General features: G+C 31.4%; 2 protein-coding genes across 6 annotated transcripts in view; one reads left to right on the top strand and one right to left on the bottom strand.

The window, feature by feature from the left end:
* Nucleotides 1-395: 395 nt before the first annotated feature.
* LOC105564677 (lysosomal alpha-mannosidase) lies at nt 396-10,818 on the top strand. 3 transcript variants are annotated; one of them, XM_012017223.1, is made up of 18 exons: nt 396-480; nt 1,410-1,578; nt 1,813-1,915; nt 2,346-2,427; nt 2,688-2,873; nt 3,279-3,484; nt 3,961-4,097; nt 4,888-5,021; nt 6,242-6,455; nt 6,552-6,748; nt 6,909-7,111; nt 7,407-7,606; nt 7,993-8,203; nt 8,288-8,405; nt 8,763-9,039; nt 9,485-9,730; nt 9,939-10,088; nt 10,219-10,818. In XM_012017223.1, the coding sequence occupies exons 2-18, from the start codon at nt 1,423-1,425 to the stop codon at nt 10,450-10,452; spliced, it is 3,054 nt and encodes a 1,017-aa protein (XP_011872613.1). In that variant the 5' UTR covers nt 396-480; nt 1,410-1,422; the 3' UTR covers nt 10,453-10,818. The 3 variants fall into 3 exon arrangements, with proteins under 3 accessions (XP_011872613.1, XP_011872614.1, XP_011872612.1); XM_012017224.1 differs by lacking the exons at nt 396-480; nt 4,888-5,021 and adding an exon at nt 5,233-5,366 and having other exon boundaries at nt 1,352-1,578; XM_012017222.1 differs by lacking the exon at nt 396-480 and having other exon boundaries at nt 1,352-1,578.
* The window catches only part of LOC105564678 (sialin-like), a 19,713-nt gene continuing 9,308 nt past the window's right edge, over nt 7,545-17,949 (bottom strand). For 2 of the 3 annotated variants that reach the window (XM_012017225.1, XM_012017226.1), the window contains exons 3-11: nt 15,092-15,279; nt 14,800-14,930; nt 14,612-14,717; nt 14,399-14,483; nt 13,945-14,165; nt 13,701-13,847; nt 13,471-13,603; nt 13,066-13,307; nt 10,825-12,849 (exon numbers count right to left, since the gene is read on the bottom strand). In XM_012017225.1, coding sequence (XP_011872615.1) covers nt 12,631-12,849; nt 13,066-13,307; nt 13,471-13,603; nt 13,701-13,847; nt 13,945-14,165; nt 14,399-14,483; nt 14,612-14,717; nt 14,800-14,930; nt 15,092-15,279 — 1,472 coding nt within the window. In that variant the 3' untranslated portion in view covers nt 10,825-12,630. Of the gene's footprint in view, nt 7,622-9,985; nt 10,069-10,824; nt 12,850-13,065; nt 13,308-13,470; nt 13,604-13,700; nt 13,848-13,944; nt 14,166-14,398; nt 14,484-14,611; nt 14,718-14,799; nt 14,931-15,091; nt 15,280-17,949 lie in introns of those variants that run through there. The other variant, XR_001009144.1, reaches the window with a different exon arrangement.

Here is a 17,949-nt window from a genome sequence, read left to right as displayed (position 1 = left end):
GAAATTTTTTAATATATTTTTCTATACCGAAGGGATATGAAATTAAAACAAAAGAGAACTAGAAAGAGAAAATAATAGAAAATTGAAATAAGAATTCATAAAATCTAGAGATATTATTATTCATGTTAATGTATGTATATATACATATATATATATGTATAAAATTTTAGATATTTTTTAGTGACAGAAAAGTGTTAACGAAATGTATATGTATATTTATCCTAAAGTAAATCCATTTCTTAGAAACATTCTAATTGTGAAAATAATATACAAAAGTTGGAGAAACCATCATATAAAACGTAAATGTTTGAATGTTAGGAATGTATGGCAAGAAACGACATATTAGACCTTGAGTGAAGTGGTCAATAGACGGTCATGTTTCGCGCTGCAACACTTGCCAGCGGTAAGATAGACTGGATATCTCTACGTGAGCTGCTTAGTTGATATTAAACCACTTAGTTGGCGTTTTGTAATACTTAGGTAAGTTTTATAGGTTATAGAGAATATTATCTTTTCATTTGAATATCACATATATTCTCCAATTTTCATATTTTAACATATTTTCAATATGATGAAGAGAATAATCTTGTTTTTATTTAGCTTGTCCTCAATTAATATAATAACATTAATTGTCTTTTAACAAACGATTACATATTTTTCTTGTTATTTTGTATTTGACTTTACAATTATATTGCAAAGCCACATCATATTTTATCGGATTTTAATAATAACGTGATAATAAAAGTATTATAGTATATGTAAATTGTATTTTAGTTGGCAAGACTTAGGGCCGGTTATTCCAACCTCTTGATAAATTAACTGATAGTTAAATCATATGCATGTCTTTGTTTTTCCTTTAACTCATTGTCAGACGAAGATAGACATATAATTTAACTGTTAACTCACTAAGAGTCAATTTCACAAACGTCGGGTAACTGTTAGCCAGAGTTCAATCAACTCCGTATCTTTTTCTATCTTGTTGTCTAAGAAGAGACGTAGAATCAATTAACCTTCGGTTAGCAATTAACCGACGTTTGTGAAACTGGCTCTAAGAAGCTGGGAAAACTGGTCCATATTGTTATTATTTTTAGAAAAAATTAATTAAAACGATAATACGATATGCTATTTTTAGGTTGATATTTTTTGAAATTATTATATTATTATATATTATATACTTTTATATCTATTTTTTTTATCGGAAAACACATTTACAACAGTATATCAAGCTATACTATTTTCCTCAATTAATGCGCGCATTCAAAGAGTTTCGAACCGAACAATAGCTTACGCCATTGCGCTCATGACCATCGTCGGTCTGTATCGTCTTTTATCTGCTGCGGCAAGCTATCATAAGTGCGAGGTCCGTCAACAGTATAAGTATAGGGTGACAGCTTCAATTATCTCATTAGTTAGGTACGTTGCATGTCGGAAGAAGCAACGATCTTCGCTATGTTGCGACACGAAGTTCTGCTTCTTCTTCTGTCACTGGCATTCGCACATTTTCTCGCCACCGGCAATGCGGCGCGAATACCACGAACCACGCCAGATGCAGCAGCCACCAAAAAATGCGACTATGAGGTACGCAAATTAATTGTTAATTGGGTTAATTAAGTACGCGATGCGAGTCGTCATTCTGCTTTTAACATCTATGCTACTTTTCCGTCCATAAATATCTGCCCCGCAATAATGAGAATGCGTTTTCAATGATTTAATTTAATTCATATATAATAATTACCTTAAAACCTGATAAATAATTACAAGAAAGGTGGAATATATAATACGTCTAGTACCTATATATTTCATTAATTTTAGGCGTGCCATGCCGTGGATCCGAAGAAACTCAACATTCACATGGTCCCACATACTCACGACGATGTCGGTTGGTTAAAGACTGTGGATCAGTATTACTTTGGAAGTAAGTCAATGATAAAACTAATCGCTTGAGAGAATAAATAATAAAATTAAAAATAAAAATATGAATGGCAGAGAGCAAATAATCTTTACCTCTGCTGTCGATACACGAAACCATAAAATACTTTATACCAGAACAAAATATATTTTGCATAAAATGATGGTATTTTAATTAATATTCATAACCATAGATTTTGTTATGTTTATTATTTATCTATGTAATAAAAGAGTTTAAAAGCTTTGAAAGCTCCTTAGAAACTTCTTGGAGACTTTCTAAAAGTACATTATTATAAAATAATTGTGATTCTTCTGCTGACAAGGAAAGAGATTTTTTTTTCTCTATTTGATTATTATTTGATATTTATTGCTAATTTCACACGTTTCTACATTTTGTCATCTTACAAATTTGTAATGAAAATTTTGTATTCATTCAGGTCGCTCTACAATCCAAAAAGCTGGCGTACAGTACATTCTCGACAGTGTCATTAAAGCTCTGCTAGCTGACCCAAGTAGAAGGTAATTATTTCAGATATAATGTCTTTGACATAAGCGTGCGATAAAGATTCGCATAAATTCGTATACATTCAAAGTACATTATCACACAGATAAGTAGATATATAACATACAGATAACATTACTTCATGATAAGTTCGAAGTTAATAATTTATAACATCGATTCTTTTACTGTCAAAAAGATTTCAACCGATAAATATTTTACAATATTTAAACATATATTACAGCATAAATGTTACATTATGCCATTTCCACTTTCGCAGATTTATTTACGTGGAAACTGCTTTCTTCTGGAAATGGTGGCTACGACAAGACGAAAAAGTACGTGCTGACGTCAAAATGCTAATCAACGAAGGGCGATTGGAAATCATCGGAGGAGCATGGAGCATGAACGACGAAGCTTGTACTCACTACCATTCATTAGTGGATCAATTTACATGGGGATTCAGGTACATATGTGTTTTCTTATATGGTAGATTCATCGGCAAGAAAAGTCTTGAAACTGAGTATAATTAAAATTGATCAATAATTTGCGATATTCTTTTCACCTTTCTATATGTATCTGATGATTCTGTGCACATAAAACACGAGAAATGTTATTTTTCTATGAATATGATCAAAGTAAAAAATATATTTACTTTTATGATTTGTGGCATATTTATAATTTAATTGTCTCTCTCTCTCTCTCTCTCTCTCTCTCTCTCTCTCTCTCTCTCTCTCTCTCAATTTAACATATATGTGCAACGTAAAAATAATTTTGTTTTCTAATTATATTTTTCTAATAAATAACGAAGAAAGCACTTCGTATAAATTGTTATCTAAAATCATAATTTATGTATGATGCTGATCTGTAGGCGACTGAACGATACGTTTGGAGGCTGTGCCAGACCGCATATTGGATGGCAAATAGACCCATTCGGCCATTCCAGAGAACAGGCTTCTTTATTCGCACAGATGGGATTCGATGGAATGCTCTTTGGACGTATTGATTATCAAGATAAGAGTAAGAGGTTACAAGATAAAACAATGGAATTTATTTGGAAGAGCAGTCCAAGTTTAGGTAAGAAAATATCTTATATGAAGGCGAAAACTAATACTTAGGGAAAAAAGGAAGATTCAATAAACATATTATAATATCTAACACGGTAGGAATTTTTCTAATAATTTAGAATTAAATTTTTCTTTACGGAGTTGTCGAGGTATCTATACTTTTTAAATAATCAACGCTTATACTCGTAATATCGTCAATAACTGTGAAATGGCAATATCATTTACATGTTGCACGAAAAATATACTTTAACAGAGCATCTTACTTTCAAATACTTTCAAATATTTTATTTCAATTTTATAAAGTTTCTCCACAAAAATTGAAAAGTCTTAATAAATAATATCTCTTTCAATATTTTTGCTAAGAAAAAGATTCAATTCTAAGTTTTACGTATTTAGAAATTGGTTTGTAGATGGGTTCTCGTAGATAAAAAATACATTTGTACAATGAATAAAATTATACAATATACAATATGCAATTGCTTTCAGGCAAGCGCGCGAATTTGTTCACGACCGCGATGTACAACACTTACAGTCCACCACCAGGATTTTGCTTCGACGTTTTATGTGCCGATGAACCAATGGTCGATGATCTCGATAGCCCCGACTACAACATTGACAAAAGGGTATGTAACATAATATCGCGGAAGTTGTGATAGTTATTGACATTAGAGGTCTCTAACGATAAAATAACGATAAATTAACGAGGTCGTTTCAGGCATTAATCAGTGAATAGAGCTGGTATATGATGCTTTGTGCCAATTAATTAATTTCTAATTATTATTAACCAGATAATAAAATTTATAGAAAAAGTAAAACAACGAAAATAATAATAAATATCTAGTAGAGAATCTCTATCAATTGTGGGAACAATTTTGATTTTAATAATAGAGGAAAGTCCTTTATTATGAGATAGGATTCTAATACGAAATAGCAGGTTTCAATGTCCAAATTCAATCACAAATTTCTTTTTTGCAACGATGACACGATCTAACAATCAATTTTCCAGTAAACAGAAATATCTCTCCAAGGACAATGAATTCATGGTGGAACCAACAGATGATGCCTATTAATTTAGCAGAAACTCCGCTATCTCACATTAGGAACTTATCTCATAATAGGGGGACTTTCCTGTATTGCTAAAAACAATATAGAAGGCTAAGAAAGATTATATTTTATAAATAGATAAGATACCATTTTCGGTTGGGGTGAATCATGTTAGCCTAACAATATAAGAATGCACACTAAAATACTATTATTAGACTACCAAGATCCAGTTAAAAAATTTATACCTAAAGTAGTATAATAAAGTCGGAAAATTCGTAATTATTAATTAACGGTGAAATTGCTCAAATAGTTTAGGACATATTCGTTTTGTGCGAGAATCATAATCTACGGGATGTGTTTCTGTGCCAGATTGATGATTTTCTGAGATACGCGGTTACGCAACGTAATTATTACCGCACAAATCATATCATATTGACGATGGGAGGAGATTTCACTTATCAGCACGCGGAAATGTACTTCATGAATCTGGACAAGCTGATAAGGTATTAACGCCGAAAACCTAAATTTTATAATTCACGCTTTTCGAAATATGTCCGATGCTTATGAGCTCGCAAAAAAAAAGCGATTGTTGCTTCGCAAAGGACGACAGTCGCTAGTAGGCAGAAACAGATGAAGGGCAGAAGTGGTTTTACGACATTACGATGAAATGCCGTCTTCGTGTCATGGTAAGTAAAAATTATGCGCAATTGACAGGTTGAGCTGTTCCTGGCGTATGCGCAGAAACAAGCCCGTGCCTACAAAACTAATCACATCATTCTCACTATGGGGGATGATTTTCACTATCAACAGTCTGAGATGGTGTTCGGTAACTTAGACAAACTAATCAGGTAAGTCTAACTCTAAGAAATCTTTCTGCCAAATTCTACTTTTGAGATTATTTGATTCACTCACTGACTTTAAATTTCATTAACTTTTGATTAAATAGATAAATATTGGATCAGATAAATCAATTGTGTAACAAGTAGATACGAGACATTTTTTTATCCATTTTTTAAGAAAGTTTTAGCAAGATATGTGTATAATTTTAACTTTTTAAACTGGTAAGTATTGTAAGATGTCTTTTCAGCAGTTTAACATAAAAATACATACACATTTGGTACAATTAATTTGGAAAATTAAAATTTAATATATAAAACAGGATGTAATTTCAAATTTTCTTTTATTGCTTTCTCCTAGAGAGAACTTTGTTTTTGTGAAGAATAATTTCTCCTAGTTTTTATTTGCCAGTATACTCAGAATGTTGAAAAATATCAATAAAAAACTTTTTGTAAAAATGACGGTATGTATGTTTGTATCCATGTCGAAATTGTGATTGTTCTGACTTCTGTTAATAAGATATCGGACTAATATTTTTAAGGTGGAGGGTATCGTTAAAGGATGCTTGGTATTAAATTTGACAAGAATTGGTAAAAGGGTTGTTTTTTAATTTTTCAATTTTTTCAAAAATGCCTCCAGTTGCTCTAATTTTTGCTAAGTTTGAGATATTGTGCTGAATTTTTGTTATATGTATAAATAGAATATCACACACACACATACATTGGTATAATTAATATAAAGAAATTGAAATATATAATACAAAGCCAGATAAAATTAAAAGTTTCCTTTTATTAATTATCGAGCATTAATAGAATAGTTGTTCCAAAGATATTAACATATCTTATAAAATCTAGTACTAAAACTTCTTTTATAATCTTTATTATAGATATACAAATCAGCGCAATGGTTCTACAGTAAACGTAATTTACTCAACACCCTCATGCTATTTAAAAGCCCTGAACGATTTAAATCTTCACTGGCCTACCAAGAGCGATGACTTCTTCCCATATGCTAGTGATCCTCATTCTTTCTGGACTGGCTATTTCTCGTCGAGACCAACCGTCAAATACTTTGAACGCGAAGGAAATAACTTGTTGCAAGTAAGATAATCAAAGATAACTCAATTTAGTATCCAAACCCTAATCCATCTAACTGCAAGCCACATTTTTAAAATACATATAATTGCTTGTTTTTAGGCAAGTAAACAACTCGTTGCCTTGACAAACTTAAAGAATCACGACAAACCCTTGGAACACTTCCGAGAAGCAATGGGAGTGATGCAGCATCACGATGCTGTTACTGGCACTGAAAAACAATTAGTCGCAAACGATTATTCTCGTATATTATATGAAAGCATGGATCACGCTGGAGAAATAATTTCGCAAGCCATTGGGCAAGTAATTCTTTACCAAAACTTACTTTAATTTTAATTTTTAAGGTCGAAATATAAATAATTATGTAATACGTTCTTATGCACAAATATTACACAGAAATTTGTTATTTTATAAAGTTTGAAAAGACATGCTAATTTTTGGTTAATGTTCGACTAACAGGAAATGGTCAGGAATGGCAAATAATACGGCGGCGTCCTTTAAGATCTTTACATGTTTGGAATTAAACATTAGCTCGTGTGCATTTTCCGAGGAAAATGACATGTTCATGGTTGTAGTGTACAACCCTCTAAGCAGGCCTGTTTCCACCTATGTTCGCGTTCCCGTTCAATACAGTTCTTATTCTGTTCGATCACTGATTGACGGTATGTATACGTTCCTAAAACATTAAAATATAAAATAATGCAAACATATAGATTTAAAAATCACAAGCATACCATTTTATACCGTAGATATGAAATAACTTTTTCATAAAATAGATGTGTAATATTATTTCTATATAATATAATTAAATTTGTTATATTGTGTTAAAAAATACGTAGAATGTATATATTAATTGCAAATATACACATGTATTACAAGTATAATATTATTTTTGGCTAGTTTATAATAATTTTACAAAAAGTTTTGATATATGTATATTATATTCTTTTGTTAAAGGAGTATATCCAGCAGTGCAGATAGTACCAATCCCCGAAGAAGTTAAGAAAATACCAGGAAGAAAAAGCAATGCGACAAATGATGTTGTTTTCCGTGCTTCCAATGTCCCTCCTCTTGGTATTCTGGTTTATGTCGTTGCGAAAAAGACGCAGGAAGATATAGTTGAGCAACCCCAAGCAGTCAATTCCATCAGTAATGAGGTAAATCATCGGAGGCTAAAATATAATGTAAACTGTTAAAATAGTTTAAATAATCTTTTCTTTTTTGCTGTAAACTAAAAAACTAATCAATTTAAAATTATATAATAGTATTTTTAATATATTAAACAATTAATATGAAAACAATTAACATACTAAAATATATTCTAAGGATACATTAATTTCCTATTGATGAAATTATTATCAGTACATGCATACAATATTTTATAACGAAGACAATCAGAATTCAAACTTCACGAATAATTTTGTTTTAATAGACGGTCCCACAATCTTTCTTTATAACATTACAAAACTAGTGTTAGAGAAATAAAGTAAGTATTAATTAAATAATCTTGGAATAACAATCGAATTTGTTTCATAATTTTTAGGTGTATAGTATACACGTTAACACCAATGGTGACTTAGAAATAAACTGGAATAAGCAGAACATGAGCGTCATGCAAACTTTCCATTACTACATAGGAGCAGAGGGTAATAATGAAATCTTCGCTAATAGATCATCTGGCGCGTATATCTTCAGACCTAAAGAAACGTCGGCCAGGAATTTTGCGTACAGCGGATCGCATAAAATCTACACAGGTCTAAACAATTCAATAAGCTAACTTTACTCCAAATAACACATCATAAATGCATACTAAAATTGTAAAATTTATTTCTTTATAGGTCCTGTTGTCCAAGAACTCCATCATACAATAAACGAATGGGTTAGTCAAGTAGTTCGAATTTATCCAGGAGAAGAACACATCGAATTCAACTGGCTCGTTGGACCGATACCTGTCAAGTACTATTAGTTTCTATTGTTGCAATACTTAATTCTTATCTATGCAATGCAAATTTTTGAAATCTCTAAAATTTAACTTAAAATTCTCTCTCTTTCTTCAATGTTATAAAATTTCATATATTTTAATAATATATTAATAATACTATTATATTTTTATACATACAATACCTAATATTAGGACTTATTATTATTATTATATTTGATGTTACAATTATAATTTTAATTGCAAGTTTACGTTTAATTATACATATAATATTTCAATACATACCTTGCGAAAAATTATTAATAAAAATTATAAAATCCGAAAAGATATTTAAAAAATCGATTAAATAATGATTAGAAATTGTTTTATTTCAGAGATAAGATTGGTAAAGAGATAGTTACGAGATACACAAGTAACCTGCAAACAGACAAAACGTTTTACACGGATAGCAATGGAAGAGAAATGTTGAAGCGTGTGAGAAACTATCGTCCAACATGGGACTTAAAATTGGAGGAGCCGATATCTGGAAATTATTATCCAGTAATCAGCAAAATTGCGCTCAAGGATGAAAAGAAACAATTGAAGCTAAATATTCTTGTTGATCGTTCCCAAGGTGGAAGCAGTTTGGAAGATGGTGCCATTGAATTAATGGTAGATATTCAAATTTAATCGATAAATTTTTATAATTATTTTTACTAACTGTAAGCGTGCTGATAAAATTGAAATTAATAAAAAATTTATATAATTATTTAAAGCAATTACTGTAAATCTACATAAAATTTACGCCAAAAAATTTGTATTTTAAATTCAAATATAAAGCTATATCTAAGGTACAGATTGTACAAATTATAAACTTTATAAGAGTCAGTTTAAAATCTGTATTTTGATAGTATATTCTTTAAACACAACTTTATACTTACAAAATTAATTTCATAAATTAAAAAGTCTTAATACGAGTTTATTGCTAAACAAGACATTATCAGTAATGAATGTACTCGTCACGCATATGCGTTTTATTGTAATCTAATGAACGTTTTAAGATATTTTGGAAACAAATAACAATGTACATATAGATAATAAATAAAATTGCTTCTAGCTTCATCGACGACTTCTAAAGGATGATGCGTTTGGTGTAGCGGAGGCATTAAATGAAACTGCTTTCGGTGAAGGTTTAGTAGTAAGAGGAACGCATTATCTCTTTGGAGGTAAAGTGAAGGACGCGGATGAATTCGTATTGAAGGAGAAGGAATTGGCACTCAAGTTGGCTTTGCATTCTTGGATCTTGGGTGCTCCCGCTAACTTGAACAATATTGAAAACGTACCTGCTGAACCAAAAAAATTGGTACGTATAACTTAAACCATGTGTAGCTATATAAAATATAAAATACAACATCATTTACAATTGAAGTGTGAAAACTATTTCCCTCTCGATAGATTATTTGAAATTTGTTACTTAATAATCTACCAAAATTTGTCATACCAATTATAAGTTAGTTTGTAAGTTAATATGATTTTGACAAGATTTTTATTCATTGACGTTTGTTTTGCAGATTACTGGTCTTAACAAAGCATTGCCGCCAAACGTGCACATCCTTACCTTAGAACCCTGGAAAGACGGTACAATTCTGTTGAGACTGGAGCATCTCTTTGAAGTCGGTGAGGCACAGCAGATGTCTCAACCTGTGGAAATTAACATTCAAGTGAGTTCTTAATCTTAATAAGTTTTCATTATATTTTGTTACAATTATTACCAATATATTACAAAAATTTAATGATGAAAACCATTTCTGTAATAAAAAGAAGACTTAATTTTTTATCTTGTTTTAACAGAATCTATTCTCAACGTTCACAATTGAATCGATCAAAGAGACCACATTAGGCGCTAATCAACTGTTGAGCGAAAATAAACCTATGCAATGGGAGTCGGAGACGAATGATGTTATGCAAAATGTAGAGGAAGCAAGCAGGCAAACCGTAGAGATTCATGACAACGTAATCAATGTTCTCTTGAAACCGATGGAAATACGGACGTTTATCCTTAAAGTAAAGCAAAGACCTCTTTAATCTTTTGGCAAAGACATTTAATTTTTATAACAGTAATTATAAAAATTAAACTATTTCATTTACTTTCTACATCCTACATATGTAATTATTATAATATGATAATATATATATATATAATTACATAATTCAAAATTACAATAGAGAAAGCAAAACTATATTATTTTGTATTTTTCTTACCATAAGAAGACTCACAGAACCGATATACAAAAAAGTACACGCAAATACACTTTCTCAGAAGTATAGATGACATGAATAAGAACATGCATAATTATATTAGATTGATAGACTCGTTTTTTCTGTTTATTAATATAAAAACCAAGAAAAGCAAAAGATTTACTTAATTAAAATTTAATAAATAATTAATTTGACTACTTGTGGATACATAATTTTCTTTATTACTATGCAATGAAATCGCACAAAATATATTCGTTTATTCCTTATATGCGTACATCCGCTACAATTCACCGTGTGAAATTCATAAAACAAATGCTGTCATGACTTAAAGTATACGAAGACAAAAATATGAAAAGTGTAATGATTTGAGAAGATATGTATTATTATCATATAAATAAAGTATGCGCGTTTGTATACAACTTAACAATTGATAATATTATGGCGCACATTTACATGCGCTAAGATTTATTTACCTAGAACATCAGCGAGTTGTAATCTTCATGTATCGTGTTTCACAATTGACACCCGCAACAAATATTATTGCTAAATACTTGATACAGATTTTAACGTAATTCGTAACGTTAATATTGACAGCACGGTGGATATTGCGTCGAAAATTCGACTTGAACAATGATCGTCTTTTCCAAAAAAGTAGGAACAACACATTTAGTACTTCTTACTTTTCTACAGTGCAAGCGTACAATTTCTAACGTATTTCTAACGTACGATTGTACGAGTAACACTTCTCACGATCTACGAACGTAATGCATTTCTTCTCCGCTTATTCACGAGCGCAATGTCTTTCTCTAGATGCAAAGGATTCGACCTCGATATTGTCGCCTCTTTCACGGATGCATTTCATAAATGAAAATTAGAAGACGAGTTGCTTTTATCGCTATAAAACTACACATTTGTACACATTTGAGCGCTCGTAAACGACGGGAAGCGTATATATAAAGATTTCTTGTTATACGCTAATAGGATTCACGTAATTATTGCGTAAAGCGAGATTTGGTATTCAATGTATTTCATATTTATTTGAGATGCTTTGAAATGGCACATGATCCAGCCATCAGACAATCGAGACTATAGATCAGATACCGCGGTTAAATTGCTGTGCGTAAATTACTGCCAATATATATCACAGTTATGAAAGTTCGCTTCGCAAAAAAGAGTCTATTACGTATAACAAGAAATATATTATATATAACGATTAAATGTACCTATCGTAACGTATTTATAATATCGAGTAACCTCGACCGTTTATTGGCCCGAAGACAATGCCAAGGTTCTTCAACCTAGCATTAGATATAACGTCAGTTTCCTCGAGTGTTTAATGAGAGCAGCATACGTGTACTTTGGCACGAAATAAAAAATGCACTACAGAGTATTCTTACATTTTGATACATTACATTGTTTGAATACCACGTTCTATAGCCCTCACTAAGGTATATGATGATCACGACCGTGACACTCTCGAATGTATGAAAATGACAAAAGCGTAATATCATATAAATACTTAAATATTCGAGACGCTTGAAAATTACGCAAAGTGTACAAAATCTAAGTTTTAACTCCCACAGTCTTATATGGTAACAGTAAAAAATAAAGAGCGTGAGAAAGTAACTTCACATCTAAAAAAATTAATCGGATTAAGACAAAAAGTATGTCGTGATATTCTAGCAACGTGTATCTGTAACTGGAGCACGTGAATATTCTAAATGTATTATAATACAATTGAATATTCTATATCGAATATTCTGTACATCCATTCTCCGATTTCAAATTGCGTTATATTAATAATCTAACGATTATCCTTCTACGCATTAACAATTAGAAGCTGTACAAACGTTGGTCTGTATATAAAGTATGACATTTTAACAGAGAGGTCAAATTTTGCAGCAATTTAGATTCTCTTAGATTCTCTTCTCGACATTGAACTAGTAATTTTTGTACAGACATAAATACATACATTTTTTTCATGTTATTTCATCTTCTAAATCATTAGAGACGTTCATTTTCTTCGGTTTCCGTATCAACCCCATCTTTCGTCGTCGTTTCGTTTATCCGCTTCTCCTCTTCGGAAATAGTAGGTACTTTAGTGTGACTCGAATCGTTCCACGGTTGAATTTCAGCAGATCCAAATAGCCAAAAGAGGATCGTTGCCGATATAAATACTACCGCCGATATCCAAAACATTATACGCCATTCTTCCACACCGTTCTATGAAACGAAATATATTAAAGATTACAAGTAAAATAAGAAGTAATATAAATGTATCTGTAGTTATATGTATGTATAAATAAAATAAATGTATAAAAATGTAAAGAATATTTAAAGTTATTTCATATATACTTCTTTCTCGAGTAGTTTACATTGTCAGAAATTAAAAGATTTGTTTATACTTTTAATTTTGATGTGTGTATAAAAATAACTTACTCTTTCATTTGTCAAAGCACCAATAATAGGTGGAATGATAAATCCGGGGAAACTGCCAAATGTATTCATAATTCCGTATAAAGAACCGGCATAGTTCGGTGCCAAGTCTTGATGATTCTGTAAGCTAGTCTGGCAGGCGGCCCCATTGAAAGTCAACGCCAGTATTAACATTATTATCGCACCCGTGGCATCGCAACCCACGTACGTCATCACTATCAGACAAACTGCAGGTCCCAAGTGAGCTGTTAACAGTCATATTTATGAATTATATTAAATAATGATAATTTATTATAGATATATACATTTTAATGTCCCAGTAAATGTGCAGAATTGCGCCAATTCTACGCAATTACCAATGTCCCAATTCCGAAGTTATGAAAGACGCAACCATTTCAAATTACTTACAGAAAATCATAAATATCTTCCTTATCAAGCCTAAAGATAAGAAATTCTTTCTTCGCACATAATCGCCCGCTGCTGCGAATAACACTCCAGCGCCTAGTCTAGCTATATAAGGTAATCCAGTTATTGCGCCACCCTATACATAAAATATTAAGAGCGTCATTAGTAATTACAAGATAAAAATGGTGTTACAATATTGAAAGGACTGTAAAACAAAATGACTAGAATAATACCGATTTCATGTTGAAACCAAGGACTTCCAATGTGTATTTAGGTCCGTTTGTAGCGATGAAATAAATACCCCACATATTTGCAAAGTGGGCCCATAGTAGCACTAGGAACGGTGGAGATGTAGCGACCGCTTTCACCGGTAACTGGACCTGTAGAAAAGGTATAAACATTAGCTTATTTTATAATGATTCCTTATTTTTACTTTTTCGTTATTTAATATTTTATTATTTCACTAATATATCACACCTTTTGTTTTGAGACGGTCGTGCCTATTTGTTCCTTTATGTACGCTTTCTCCTTCTCCGTGATACCAGGATGCGACTCCGGTGTATCGTATATTAGAAATACCCACAAGGCATAAAAAACTAACATAAGCGCGCTTGTAACGTAAAACGCAGCTTTCCATCCGTAAGCACTGATTACCGCGCCACACAAAGCAAATGTAACCACAGTTCCAAATGGACCACCTTGAAAAAATATAACAGTACACATATATTCTCGAAAAAATTTTCTAAATTTCTTAGGGCCGGTTGTTCCAATCTCTTGATAAGCTAACTAATAGTTAAATCATATGTACGTCTTTGTCTTTCCTTTAAATCAGACAAAGATAGACACATAGTTTAACTATTAGTTAGCTTACCAAGAGGTTGGAAAAACCGGCCCTGAAAAAAACAAAAAGATGAATATGAAAGAACGGTACCTTGCATAGTCCACACAAACATGCCTTTCTCACCAGGAGGTACCCACCTAGCAATCATCGCATGGAGAGCGGGATAAACGGCGCCCTATAAATTATATATTACTGAAGTCCTATTCATGTGATGTAAAAATTTATGTGCTTTATACAATGTTATTAAACATAATAATTTCAATTAGAGAAGACGTACAGATTAATTGCAAATTAAAACCTTACTCCGAAAAATCCCATTACGAAGCGAAGTGCAAAAACAAAGCCGTAGTGAACAGTAGCAGCCCAAGGCATCAGAAGATTTAACACTGCGGGTATCAATGTAGCGAATCTAAAAGTCATGAAGGTAAAAAGTGAGTATAATAATCGTGGATGAACGATTATCAGTAATTAATTATTTTGACTATACTTACGCTACAACTTTAGAGCCTCCGTATTTTTCGGCTAGGAGACCAGCTGGTACACTAGCCGGCAGGACACCGTAAAAGTAGCCTGATAGTAACAGTCCTTGGATATGTTGATTCCATTCGTAACGTTCCCCAAACTAATATGTAAGAAAAAATACATTTCTAATTACGGGACATTGCTCTTTTCATGATAAAAGAACCATGAAAAAATATCTACTGGTAATACTCGCAGTAGTTGTATTGTATTCTATGATGTACAATATAAATTATAAGTATTATATAACGCACGCAGACTTACGTCTTTGATCACGACAGTTTTATTGCTGTTCATATCCGCCACCGTGCATGCTGGCCCGACGCCACCGTCTTTGCTTGTAGTGTTTACCATGGCGACAATAGTTATGGATAAATTGGTACGAATGACGTAAGAGAACATACAAGCCAGGAACATCATCGCTCCCAAGATTCCTCTTCGAGGGATCTTCTCTGTAACACGTGAATACTTGTTAGAAAGTCAGATAGGAATAAGGAAACAATTAACAGTTATATTTGCCAAACACGATTTTTCTTAATGGTAATATTACTGATTAACAATTTGTAACTTAATGAAATTTATGAGTAATTTCAACAATTCGACATGTTTAAAAAATAATTTGTTATAGAAAAACTTATAATTGTTGTTAAAATATCTTACAATGTCACATTTTGCTTAGATTAAGCTTACAACAATTTTTTAATTGTAAGTTATCATTGTATTATATTCTAATTATTATTATTACATTCCCATACAGCGCAGAATTTAAGCTTGCAGCTATATTGCAATAGCGTTGCAACATTGTACATTGTGCAGTATAATATTGTAGAAACATAAATTTGCAATGTAGTTTGAACAATGGCATTGCGAACATTCCAATGTATTTTTGCTTTACAATATTCCTGCAATCTTGTTGTCCTGTGTGGAGTTGTAGTTATTAAATATTTTGCAATCTACCAACACAAATTTCTTTATTAAAGTAGTTACGTATATTTCATATCGGATAGTACATACGAGAGTGGACATCGTGTAACGTAAAGCATTTCTGTCCGCTCCGCTATAACGCGAATAACCTTTGAATCGACACATAATATCTAATAATCTTAAATCAAGAATGAACAACAAGAATGTATCTTCAATAATAAACGTCTTGTGCTCTATTAAGTACATGATATCTAACGAAAATAGAGCAGCTGCAATTGCGTGCTCATCTTGCGATATGCTATTAAAAAACAAACTGCGATATAAGATAAGAATATACACACGACAGAGAAAGGGGGGGGATTATTTTATTCAATACATAATGTCTCGAAAAGGAGCTTTTCAAAAAAAGTTTCAGACCAAAGTTGTAGGCTTTCGAGAGGGACATAACATAGTAATAGTCATTTGACCTTGGATGGCGAGGTCAGGTGGAGGTCAGAATAAATTAATCAAAACCAGATTTTTTTTTATTATAACATCTTTTTCTACTAATCAACTTGATAACTATTTGTCAAAGGCAAAAGTAACCGAGGAGTTTTTGACTTGATCTTAAGAATGTGCCGTTCCAATAGCGCCTTAACTTTCGCTAATTTGATAACTTTAAGATTTCCTCAGAGCTTTTAAAATGTGTGTGTGCGCGTGTGTAAGAGATAAGAATATAAGAATAGAAAGATATTTTTGGTGGCAACAACACAAAATTATTTCTGTTATTAAAAAATAAGATTGCTTTATTTTTCGATAAAATTAACGTGTTATATTAATAATTTCATTATTATCTTTATATTCATTATTTAAGCATAATATAATGTAATGTATAGTATCTCACTGCATAAACAGAGTTAAAACACATCGTTAATAATATGTTCCTTAAACTACAAAATTAATTATTCTATGTATAATAATATACTTAGGATGTAACTCACGGACATCCCTGACCCTTATATTACAAGAGAATCCCGTCCAAGGAAAAGCACTGACGCAGATTACAAATTTTAGAAGGTCATAATATGTAACTACGTGCCTGTGATCGACCAATTTTATTTCTCTCTCGTATTAATGATGACACGTAGTCTTATTAAATTGCTGATAATTACGGAGCACGATGAACGAGAATTAAATCGATAGCGGACTCTGCCTAGTATTATAAAAACATTTTTTCCTCCTTTCCATATCGATGCGATATTTCCATCTTAAATTAATAGCTGTTATTGAAAGATCGAAGTGACTTGGTTTAACATTATTTTTGCATTCCAATACGAGCACTATATTTCTGACATATGAATCGTTTTCGTAGACTAAACAGTTACAGACTTATCAATAAGTTCAAAAACAATTTTTTCCTAATAAAAACTTATTTAAAAATATAATTTATTATAAATTTTTTATAAGAGGTTTTGTAGGTAAATGAAATTTTTGTAAAAGTTTAATTATTATTTACTTAGATTGTAACAAATTAAACTTATTTTAATTTTTAATAAATAAATTTAATTTGTTAAAAACTTACATTATATAAGTCATAAAATGAATTAAAGGTATTTTATTATTATCCCAGAAAATAGCAATCTAATTTCAATAATAAATACCTAAATGATAAGCATTGGCTTCTAAATCTTGACTTATAATTGAAACAATTATTATACTCAATAGTATAGAAATTTATTTTTTAATTTATTATCAATTCTTTAATAAATTGCGTGATCAGTGAATAATTCAATGCAACAGCTGATTTCTATATGTTGTTTTCATTGTGTCGTTTTGAATACTTTCGTAACATTGATATATTTTCTATGTATTAGTTCGAACAACCAGGCGTGTGTTCAAAGGTCGCAGAACGACGCGCCTTTAATGACCGACAGAAATAACGCGACGTTGTATTCTTTACTGCTACGAAATGACGTATACGATTACAATCGCAAGCTACGATTTAAATTGTATCATTTCAGTTGCTTTTAAAAAAGTTGCATGAAAAAAACAAGTGTATAACGCGTTACGCAAAACGACAAAACAACCTTTTAAATCACCGCATTCCAAATTGCATAATAATTTTTTGTCGTATATGATAATTGCGTACCAGTAGGTCATATGTGAAGCACAATGATATTTATAACACGCTAATGCTAATACTAATATTAATACACACA

Source organism: Vollenhovia emeryi, unplaced genomic scaffold (assembly GCF_000949405.1).
Source record: "Vollenhovia emeryi isolate VEMERY1.0 unplaced genomic scaffold, V.emery_V1.0 DF939160.1, whole genome shotgun sequence".
NCBI lineage: Eukaryota > Metazoa > Arthropoda > Insecta > Hymenoptera > Formicidae > Vollenhovia > Vollenhovia emeryi.
Note: the sequence above shows the minus strand (reverse complement) of the source record. Positions and strands in the feature narration are given on the sequence as shown.